General features: G+C 39.7%; 1 protein-coding gene across 3 annotated transcripts in view; it reads left to right on the top strand.

The window, feature by feature from the left end:
* klhl13 (kelch-like family member 13) overlaps nt 1-12,045 on the top strand; it is a 220,768-nt gene that overhangs the window by 178,420 nt on the left and 30,303 nt on the right. For all 3 annotated transcript variants that reach the window (XM_072270383.1, XM_072270381.1, XM_072270384.1), the window contains 3 exons: nt 6,793-6,925; nt 7,855-8,051; nt 8,912-9,707. In XM_072270383.1, coding sequence (XP_072126484.1) covers nt 6,793-6,925; nt 7,855-8,051; nt 8,912-9,707 — 1,126 coding nt within the window. The remainder of the gene's footprint in view (nt 1-6,792; nt 6,926-7,854; nt 8,052-8,911; nt 9,708-12,045) is intronic.

Below are 12,045 nucleotides of genomic sequence, written 5' to 3'. Positions count from 1 at the left end.
TTCATGAGAATGATCCTGGGAATGAAAGGGATAACGTATGAAGAGCACTTGATAGCTCTGGACTTGTATTCACTGGAGTTTATAAAAAATGAAAGGGGTCGGGGAGGAGGAATCTCATTGAAACCTGTCAAATATTGTAAGACCTAGATAGAGTGAACGTGAAGTTGATGTTTCCAATATTGGGAGAGTGTAGGACCAGAGGACACAGCCTCAGAATACATGGATGTCCATTTAGAACAGAGATGAGGAATTTCTTTAGCCAGACAGTGATCAATCTATGAAATTCATTACCACAGGTGGTTGTGGAAGCCAAGTCATTGGTATATTGAAAGCTGAGGTTCATAGGTTCTTGATTAGGAAGGGCATCAAAGATGTATGGAGAAGGCAGGAAAATGGGGTTGAGATGAATAATGAATCAGCCATGATGGAATGCTGAGGTAAACTCAATAGGTTGAATAGCCTAATTCTGCTCCAGTGTCTTATGATCTGTGGTTTTCCCTTTGCCATGGACATGCATAAGTCTCCAAGTACAATTGTCTCTAATGTGCAATACCCTTGATCTAACCACACTCGTATTTCTAAGCTATATTGACTGTTCTATTGTATATCTTACTGTACATACTATTTATTACAAATTACTATAAATTGCACATTACACATTCGCACAGTGACATAACAAAGATTTTTACTCATGTTTGTGAAGGATGTAAGAAATAAAGTCAATTCAATATAATTCAATTTCATTCGTGTCAGAATCAGAATTAGGTTTATTATCATTGATATATGTCATTAAGTATGTTGGTTTTTAGCTGATTACAGTGACATACATGAAAATTACGATAAGCTACAAACATAAATAGTATAAAAAGAGGAATATTGAAGTAGTGTTCATGGATCATTCAGAAATCTGATGGCAGAGGGAACAAAGCTATTCATAAAATGTTGAATATGCATCTGTAATCTCCTGCATCACCTCTGTGATCGTAGTAATGAGAAGAGGGCATGTCCTGGCTGATGGGGGTCCTTATTACTGAATGCTGCCTTTTTGAGGCATGGTTTTTTAAGATGCCCTTGGTGATGGGGAGGGTTGTGGTCCATGAAAGAGCTGGCTGAGTATATCACCCTCTGCAGCCTTGTTCAATTTTGTGCATTATGCTTTCATCCCTGGCTATGATGCAGCCAGTCAGAATGCTCTACCATACATCTGTAGAAATTTGCAAGAGTCTTTGGTGACCTTCCAAATATCCTCAAATTCCTGGTGAATCAGAAATGAAGTCATATATCAATGTGTTGAGTCCAGGCTAGATTTTCTGAAATGTTGACACCCAGGAACTTGAATCTACTCGCCCTTTCCAGCGCTGACCCCTCGTGAGAACTGGTAATGCACACAAAATGCTGGTGAACGCAGCAGGTCAGGCAGCATCTATAGGAGGAGGTACAGTCGACGTTTCGGGCCAAGACCCTTCGTCAGGTCCTGAGAAAGCGTCTCAGCCCGAAACGTTGACTGTACCTCTTCCTATAGATGCTGCCTGACCTGCTGAGTTCCACCAGCATTTTTTGTGTGTTGCTTGAATTTCCAGCATCTGTAGATTTCCTCGTGTTTATGAGAACTGGTGTTTGTTCTCCTGACTTCCTCTTCCTGAAGTCCACAATGAAATCCTTGGACTTGCTGACATTAATTGTGAAGTTGTTATTGTGGTATCACACAACCAGGTGATCCATCTCAGTCCTGTACAGCACCTCATAAACTACCTGACATTCTGCCAACAACAGTGGTGTCGTCAGCAAATTTATAGATGATGTTTGAGCTGTGCCTAGCCACAGTCATGAGTGTAGAGAGACTAGAGCAGTGGGCAAAGCACACATCTTAGAAGTGCTCTGTGTTGATAATCAGTATGTTATCACCAATGTGTACTGATTGTAGTCTCCCAACGAGTAAGTTAAGGATCCAATTGCGAAGGCCTTGTTGGTTATTCGTGAGGATATGGTGACTTTGAATGCTAAGCTATAATCGATAAACAGCAGCCTGACATATGTGTTGCTGTTGTCCAGGTACTCCAAAGCCGAGGAGAGAGCTAGTGAGATTGTATTTGCTGTAGACTTGTGGCTGTAGGCAAATTTCATAAGTCCAGGTCCTTGCTCAGGCAGGAGTTAATTCTAGCCATAACAAAATCTCAAAGCATACCAGTTCAGTATCTGAGCTGGTGCTTATTAGTGTGAGGTTCAGTGATGTGTATCCTTTCTCATTTGGAATGATTTATCATCTCCTCCCTGAATAGAAGAGAATGTCTATAGTGTGCGCATATGGAGCTATTTGTAGCATACGTGCAAATATGATGAAATATTCATTACAGAGATGAAGACGGTGTGTGCAGTCAAATATTAAAACACCAGAGAAGTTCAGTCCTTCTGTGATACAAGTGCCAAAGGCTGGGCTACTTCATTGCCCATCATGTGAAAGATAGGTGGATTTTCCTGCTTGATCATGTAGTTCTTGCAATTAGCCTGGGAATAAAAAAGGAGATACTTTAAAATGCATCAATGGCATGGTTAACTTAATTGATATCTGTGTGTTCACTTGTCTGTCTTTGAAGTTTTGTATAAATGCAGCTGTCTGTGTTACACAAGGCGACAACAGCAGGTGCAAGTGTTAGAACCCTTATCTTACATTTCAATAGTTCAGTTTAATATCAGAGAATGTATACAATATATAACCTGAAATTCTTACTCTCCGCAGACATTCTCAAAACAGAAGAAAACCCCCAAAGAAGGAATGACAGAAAAAACATAAGAACCCCAAAGCCCTCCTCCCCATCCAATGCACAAGCAGAGGCAAGCAGCATCAACCACCCCTCTTCCTCACTTATTCTAGCATAAAGCATCAACATTCCCACCATCGACCAGCAAAGCCCCCAAAGAGAGACCATGGTCTACAGTACATCAAAAACTAACTGTTCACTCCAACATTTGAATATCCCACAGGTTCTCTCTCTCACTAACAAGGAAGAGACAGATATCTAATGAGGTCATAATTCTACTCATGGTTCTATTGACGGCATTTCTCCAGTATCCTTAGAAAGTCACAGAGAAAGAACTATTCTGTGCTCACCTTTCAACTCCTCAATGTAACCTAGACCATATGGCACCTCAACTAGAATATGGAGGTTGTAGTCTGAAAAACAATGTTCAAGTTCCATCCTTTCCACAGCATATACCTTAACCACTTCCGCAGAAGCATCAGCACGTACAATACTTGCAGAAGTGCTGTGGCTGATGGCTTCGCAGAGAGCCTGTCAGTTCTTTGAAACGGGCATTATGATCTCTAAAATTGTATTTATGCTGCACGGCATGAATCAGACCCAAACCACAGTCTGCTTTCATTGAGGAGTAAAAGAACTTTGGAGCTCTGGTTTTAACAGAGAGCCAAGTTCTCAGTAACAGCATTCTTGTCAATAGTATTCAACGTCTCCCATGCTCATAATGGACTAAAAGCTGTTAAAATCTCATGTGCTATCTACCCCTCTGCTTTACTTCTGTACTGAGTTTTCTTCTGAAGCCTATGTCTAAAGTCAAAGTCACTTCAATCAGGAAAATATTTTAAAATTTGTTTATCAAAATTGTATCCATAAATATTTAGTGTTTTAGATTAATATTATGGTGGAAGTGGCTGATACTTACTGAAATCTAATATGAAATTTGCAGTCCAGAAAGAGTGAGAAAGTAAACTTACTTTTACTTCTGTGAATGACCGGTGTCATTGAAGCTTTCTTAGAAAATTATATCCAAAATTGTCTTTTTGGTTCAAGCTTTAATAAATATAATATAATGGAAGGGCCAATTAAGCAAGTCAGTACTACCAAGTTCAGTGTTAAGCTGTTGTGGTCTTGAACCTGTCTGTTTATCTTAAGTATACAACTTCAGCTGTTCTGAATTTCTTTTGAGGTAGTTGCTGAAATTGAAACATAAGTGCATTAGTGAGAAGATATAGATCATGCACGGAACGAATTGGGTGCAAATAATGGGCCATTCTTGAAAATCCTGTTGGAAAATTTCTAAGAAAATATCGATTCATCTCTTGTGTTATAAGTACTTAGACTCAGTAGATGTATGTATCTACTTCTGAGAATAGTAAGGATATAGAACTCATTACCGCATGGAGTAGCTGGGACTTCAAGCAAAAGTTTGGTTTCCCCTGGGAAAAATTGATTTAGTAGAATATCCAAAAATATGAATTGAAGCAAGAGTAAGTTTATTGGACATTAGCACCACTGTGGATCTATAGACGTTGATTCCTGCTTGCTTAAAAGTGTACACCTGGGTTTTAGTCTCACTGTACAATGTAAATTGAAACATTATAGTTACCAGAATGATAATTGCCTATTAATATCTCTGAAGGACTTTGCATTGAAAAATAAAATTGTTCCCACAAGTACAGAAAAATGTTTCTCTTGGATGAGAGGTAACAGATCTGATCATCCATCTAATGGACAGAGGAATAACTGATGGCACTTGCCTTTATTTCTGACCAGAAGTTATACAGCCCTCCAAATGAAACCAGTCCTCATGACACTACTGTGAGGTGGAAACTCCCAATCTTTGTTGGCATGCAGCCACACCAGCGAGTCTGGTCTGCTGAAATATTATGTTGTAGCTGAACAACTGGATGACAAGAGACTGCTGGCTGAGTTGATTCTTGAGTTTCTTGGAGTTGCTGACTTGGTCTGAAATTCTGGTTTGAGGAGTGGGGAGATGGGTTGTGATGGGACGTGAATTGCCCATATGATTTGCTGAAGATATTAGCCAGCAAGACAGAGTCATTGTGGATAAGCAATAAAATAAATTCACAAAATGGTGGTAATTAGTCCCACTTCATTCACATGGGTACAACTCCCCCTCTCCCCCTCTGTCCACCCCCCCCCCCCAGATATTTCTCAGTTGAAGGCCATCCCCACCCTTAGGAAATAATCCGGCTAAGAGATGTCACTAATGTTTGTAAATCACTTTGGAATAGCGAGAGCGAGATCTGTGTGAGAGTGGGAGCCATTCCAAAGTGGATGTAAGGTTGAATTGGGCCAATTAGAAGAAGTGAGGTTTAAGGGAGGTGGCCATTATTGGAGTGGGACAGGGTTAGATTGGAGAAATGGGGCTTTGGTTCAAGCCTTTGGGAAGGAGATGCAGAGACCAAAGTCCCAGATGTTTTCAGAGGACTGGAAAATCGCAATTGTCACTCCTTGCTTTAAGAAGGAATGGAGGCAAAGGAAAGGAAATTATAGGCCAGTTAAGCTGACTTCAGTGGCAAGATTTTTGAGTCCGCTATTAAGAATCAGTTTTCAAGATGCTTGAAGGCACATGATAAAATACGCCAAAGTCAGCATGGTTTCCTTAAGGGGAAATCTTGTTTAACAAATCTGTTGAAATTCTTTTAGGAAATAACAGAATAGACAAGAGAGTCGGTGGATGTTTATTTGGCTTTTCAGAAACATTTGACAAGGTGGCGCACATGAGGCAGCTAAACAAGATAAGAGCCTATGTTGTTCCAGGAAAGATACTAGCATGGATAGAAGAGTGGCTGACTGGCAGGAGGCAAAGAGTGGTAATAGAAGGGGCCTTTTCTGATTGGCTGTTGGTGACTAGTGGTGCTCCATAGGGGTCACTTTTCACATTTATACGGCAGTGATCTGGACGCTGGAATTGATGGCTTTGTAGCCAAGATTGGGGATGGTACAAAGATAAGTGCAGGGGCAAGTAGTCTTCAGGAAGCAGAGAGTCTACATGATAACTTCAACAGATTGGGAGAATGGGCAAAGAAACGGCAGATGGAATATAGTGTATAGGAAGTGTATGGTCATGCACTTTGGTAGAAGAAATAAAGGTATAGACTATTTTCTAAACAGGGAGCAAATTCAGAAATCAGAGGTGAAAAGGGACCTGGGAGTTCTAGTGCAGGATTCCATAATGTTTAACTTGCAGCTCGAGTCAGTAGTAAAGAAGGCAAATGCAATTTTAGCATTCATTTTGAGAGGACTGAAGTATATATAATGCTCAGGCTTTGTAAGGTATTGGTCAGACTGCATTTGGAATATTGTGAGTAGTTTTGTTCGTATCTAAGAAAGGATGTGCTGACATTGGAAAGGGTTGAGGAGGTTAACGAGAATTATTCTGGGGTTAACACATGAGAAGCATTTGATGGCTTCGGCTCTATCCTGTACTCGCTGGAATTTAGAATAATGAGGGAGGGGGAATTCATTGAAACATGCCAAATATTGAAACCCTAGATAGACTGGATGTGAAGAGGATGTTTCTAATTTTAAGGGAGTCAAGGACCAGAGTGCACAGCTTCAGAGTACAAAGATGTCCCTTTAGAACAGAGATGAGGAATCTCTTTGGCCAGAAGGTGGTGAATGTATGGAATTTTTTGGCATGGACACCTTTGGAGGCGAAGTCATTGAGTCTATTTAAAATAGAGATTGATAGTTTCTTGATTAGAGGGGCTGTCAAAGGTTATGTGGAGAAGGCAGGAGAACGAGGTTGAGAGGGATAATAAATCAGCCATGCTGAAATGGCGGAGCAGACTCTATTGGTGAGTGGCCTAATTCTGCTCTTATGTTATGACCTTATGGTCTGGAAGTTGAACTTGAAACGTTCCTGTTTTGAAACTGTTGGGGGATGCCACTTAAGCTAAACTGACAGTTTTTTCCTAGCATTTTCAGTTAGTAACGAAGGGACCAAGATTTTTTAAAATTCATTGCTTGAAACTTGTAATCTGATTTTTGATATATCTGTATTTTGTAGGGATTTGACCAACTCCGAATTGAAGGTTTACTCTGCGATGTTACCTTGGTGCCAGGGGACGGTGATGAAGTATTTCCAGTCCATAGAGCAATGATGGCCTCCGCCAGTGACTATTTTAAGGCAATGTTCACAGGTAAACCACAGAAACATCATGTTGTTTGTGCAATGTAAGTTTATTATAAAATCATTCGATAACTACACAAGTGCTCAGAGCACCCTCCTGAAAATGTTGAAAATCTTCACACTTGTATTTGCCTTCACATTTTTTTCAAAGAACTGTAATGACCTAGTTGCAATGCATATACAGTAAGCACTTTGTGTTTAACACACTAATACCTTTAGGATTCATAAACCACTAAGATTGCTTTGGAGTCAGCAGGAATTAAAAATTGATTTCTAAAAAACTGCTGTAAATAAGTTTGCAAAGAACATGGAGACACAAGAGACTACAGAGGAGGATCTTGACTGAAATAATTGACCATTCCTCTGCTCCATGGGTTCTGCTTGACCCACTGAGTTCCTCCAGCAGCTTGTTTCTTGCAAGAATTTTACTTGGATGTCAAAAAAAAGTTTAGAAAGCGTTCTTAAACTTTTGCTTGTTGCAAAAACATTGAAGATTGGGAAGAGTGTTAACTATTGACAGCATTGAAGAGTATGTTTGCATGTCCCCTTACTTTCTGTAGTTCATCTTTGAAGCTTGCCCACATCTCAGCTTCCTGTACTTGTCCCATCAATTCCCAGTCTCTCCTCATTGTTTTTATCCAATCACCTTCAAAGTCCAGTGTAAAGATATGGTTTGACTTCTGTCAGAACTTAACTCCAGAGCTACTGAAGAAATCTGTTTGTATTTGTACTAATCAATCTGCACAGCAACTGGGTTGATGTATTTGAAGATTACAGACCATTAGTTGTTCATGATTTTATTCACAAGTTTAATATTTCATTATTTCATGCAGTTAAAGAGGGCTAATCACTCATTTCTGTCTTACTAGAAATGTCTACTTGTTATGTTTGTACTTCAAGTAATTACCAACCTGAGGTTCATTTGTTTATTTTGGTCAGGTGGAATGAAAGAGCAGGACCTGATGTGCATTAAACTTCATGGAGTAAATCAGATAGGGCTCAAGAAAATCATTGATTTTATTTATACTGCAAAGCTCTCCTTGAACATGGACAACCTCCAAGATACTTTGGAAGCAGCTAGCTTTCTGCAGATTTTGCCTGTCTTGGATTTCTGTAAAGTATTCCTTATATCAGGGGTAAGTTTGTGCTTGATTTTTTTCCATTGTTAAAGCATTCAGTTTGCATTTTCTTAATACATTTAATGTTTGTTACCAGATTGATTTTGAAGCTAATTCCTGCAGTTATTTTATGACTTTTGTCAGTTTTCTGTGGCAGATTTCAAGTGGTGGTTGTGTATCATTTCTGTAAAATAAAAATGGTCATCAGTTCTGTTTTGTATTTATTACATTCATCTTGTTTTATTTATGCTTTTTTAACAATATCTAATTTTATCTGTTCAGTATACTGAATAATGCCTCAGATTTCAATCTGATCTCTGGAGATTGTCTAGTGTCCAAAGCTAGTTATTTCAAATACTACTTCTAGAAATTAGTTAGCTTTTATCTGTTAAGATAGTTCTGAAAACTTCTTCCAAATGGAACTGCTTCCAAATTGATGTCTGATAGTTTTACCTCATTCACTCGAGCTGCTGCACATAGCTCTCAATATGTTAAAAATTAGCAATCTCAGTCACTTGTCGGCTCCCTTATTCTTAAAAATGTTTCCTTCGTGTACATGATACTCTATTGAAGTAAAGTGTGTTGCATGTGTTGTTCAGTAAGATTCTAGTGGACAGCTTCAAGAAAAAATAAGAACTCTCTTTCTCTTAGTCCTTAAGAAAATTGTTAAGTATTTTCACTGATTGAAACTAAACTGCATTGATGCACAAAAGCATATATCTACTTTATTCTCGGGAAAACTGATGGTTGAAATGGAAGAGTATTCTTTCCTCAATACAACTCTTTTTCAATTTGATAAGAATTTTTATGAAAGTACTCAAAAGCTAAACTGTAAATCAGAGAAATAAGTAATATACTTGACTTTTTCCCCCCCCCAGGTATCACTTGAAAATTGTGTAGAAGTTGGAAGAATCGCCAATACCTATAACTTGACAGAAGTAGATAAATATGTAAATAACTTCATTTTGAAGAATTTCCCAGCACTACTGAGTACTGGTGAATTTATGAAACTTCCATTTGAGCGACTTGCCTTTGTGCTTTCAAGCAACAGCCTCAAAAATTGCACTGAACTTGAACTTTTCAAGTCTGCCTGCCGTTGGTTGAGATATGAGGACACACGGATGGATTTTGCCTCAAAGATAATGAAGAATGTTAGGTTTCCGCTAATGTCACCACAGGAGTTAATTAATCATGTTCAAACAGTGGATTTCATGAGAACAGACAACATTTGTGTCAATCTTTTATTGGAAGCCAGTAACTATCAGATGATGCCATACATGCAACCTGTTATGCAGTCTGAGAGAACCTGTATCCGTTCAGATAACACACACTTAGTAACCTTGGGTGGAGTACTGAGACAACAGCTGGTTGTGAGCAAAGAGCTAAGATTGTATGATGAAAAGGCCCATGAGTGGAAATCATTAGCTCCTATGGATGCACCAAGATACCAGCATGGCATTGCAGTGATCGGAAACTTCCTTTACGTTGTAGGTGGGCAGAGCAATTATGATACAAAAGGAAAGACTGCAGTTGACACTGTTTTCAGATATGACCCTCGGTACAACAAATGGATGCAAGTAGCATCTTTAAATGAAAAGCGTACTTTCTTCCACCTAAGTGCTCTGAAAGGACACCTTTACGCAGTCGGTGGTAGAAATGCAGCTGGAGAATTGGGTAAGTATTTTTTCCTCCTTGGGATTTTTAAAATTTTTCCTCTTGGGTGCCATGGCAGCATCGCGGCTAGTGCAAATACTATTACAGTTTAGGGTGTTTGAGTTCAGAGTTCAGTTCCGGCGCCGTCTGTAAGGAGTCTCTGTACGTTCTCCCTATGGAAAGCGTGGGTTTTCCCTGGGTGCTCCGGTCTCCTTCCACGGTTCAAAGATGTACCGGGTAGGTTAAATGGTCATTGTAAATTGTCCCGTGATTAAGTTAAGGTTAGACCGTTGTCAGAGCTTTCTAGGGAAGCATGGCTCGAAGGCCGCACTGTATTGCTAAATAAATAAAATCAATGGATACCAATTACTTTATGAAGAAATTTCCTTTCATACGAGATTGTTCTATTGAAGCAGAAGAGACGGTCACTGAAATCTCCACAGCACATAAAGGATTTTGTTTGCCCACTGTGGGCCTATTCGGTTGGTGTCATTATAAGGAGCTTCTATTCCTAATCTAACTTTAAACTATTAAATTGATCCATAATTGTAAAAAACTATAAATTACATTAAGAAATATATTTTATAAAAGAGCAAAAAAGAAAGAAAAAAAATATTGATGTAGTGTACATAGATTCATTGTCTATTCAGAAATGTGATGGCGGAAGGGAAGAAGCTGTTCCTAAAATGTTGCATGTGTACCTCCGAGCTCCTGTACCTCCTCCCTAATGATAACAATGAGAAGATGGCATATCCTGGGTGATGGGCATCCTTAATGATGGATGCAGTCTTTTTTCAGGCATTGCCTTTTCAAGATGTTCTTGATGCTGGGGAGGCTAATGCTTGTGATGGAACTGGCTGAGTTCATCGCTTTCTGCAGCTTTTGTTGGTCATGTGCAGCGGCCCCTTCATACCAGATGCAACCAGTTAGAATGCTTTCCATGATACATGTGTGAGTGTCATACCAAGTCTCCTTAAACACGTAATAAAATATAGCCACAGTTGTGTTTTCTTTGTAATTGTATCAATATATTGGGCCCAGATTAGATCTTCAGAGATGTTGCCACCCAGGAACTTGAAAATATGTATCCTTTCCACTGCTGTTCTCTCAGTGATGTAGTGTACATAGGTTCATTGTCCAATCAGAAAAATTGATGGTGGAAGGGAAGATTTGTGTTCTCTCGATTTCCCCTTCCTGACGTCCACAATCGTTTTATTGGTCCTACTGATGTTGAGTACAAGGTTGTTGCAACTCCACTGAACCAGCTGATCTATCACATTCTTGTATGCTTCCTCATCACCATCTAAAATTCTGCCAACAATAGTTGTGTTATTGGCAAATTTATAGATGGCATCTTAGCTACACAGTCATGATTGTAGAAAGAGTAGAGCATTGTGCTAAGAACACATTCTTGAGGTGCACCAGTGTTGATTGTCAGTGAGGAGGCGATGTTAGTTCTGATCTGCACTTTGTGGTTTTCCAGTGAGGAAGTCAAGGATCCAGTTGTAGAGAGAGGTACAGAGGTCCAGGTTTTAGAACTTGTTGATTAGTACTAGGGGTATGATGGTTTTGAAGGCTGAGCTATAATCAATGAACAGAAGTATGACGTAGGTATTAATATTGTCCTGGTGATCCAAGGCTGAGGAGAGCCAGAGATATTGCATCTGCTGTAGACCTATTGTGGTGATAGGCAAATAGCAGTGGGTAAAGGTCCTTGCTTAGACAAGAGTTGATTCTGGCCATGACCAACCTCTCAAAGCACTTTATCACAGTAGCTGTGAGGGCAACTGGGTGGATCGTCATTGGGGCAGTCCATCCAGCTCTTCTTGAACACTGGTAAGATTTTGACATTTTGAAGCAGGTGGGAACTTCTGATTGCAGCAATGAGAGATTGAAGATGTTCTTGCCCAGTCCCACCAATCAGTTGGTGCAGGTTCTCAGTGCCCTATCAGGTACACCATCAGGGGCTGACTCCTTGCGATGGTTCACCCTCTTGAATGATGTTCTTACATCGGCCTCTAAGGTAGAGATCAGAGGCATAAGATGCTACAGGGATTCACCCTGGTGTAATTTTAGAGAGTCGTAGAGAAGTACAACACGGGAAAAGGGCCCATCTAGTCCATGCCAAAGACTTTAAACTGCCTACTCCCATAGCCCTCCATACCCCTATTATCCATGTACCTATCCAAATTTCTCTTGAATGTTGAAATTGAGTTTGCATGGCAGCTTATTCCACACTCTTGTGACCCTCTTAGTGCAGAAGTTTCCCCTCATGTTCTCCTTATGTGAGATGTGAAGTTTTTCTCACATTTCACTCTTAAGACATGACCTCTGGTTGTGGTCCCACCCAATTTCTGTG

The sequence above is a fragment of the Mobula birostris genome, chromosome 10 (genome assembly GCF_030028105.1).
Source record: "Mobula birostris isolate sMobBir1 chromosome 10, sMobBir1.hap1, whole genome shotgun sequence".
Classification (NCBI taxonomy): Eukaryota; Metazoa; Chordata; class Chondrichthyes; order Myliobatiformes; family Myliobatidae; genus Mobula; species Mobula birostris.
Note: the sequence above shows the minus strand (reverse complement) of the source record. Positions and strands in the feature narration are given on the sequence as shown.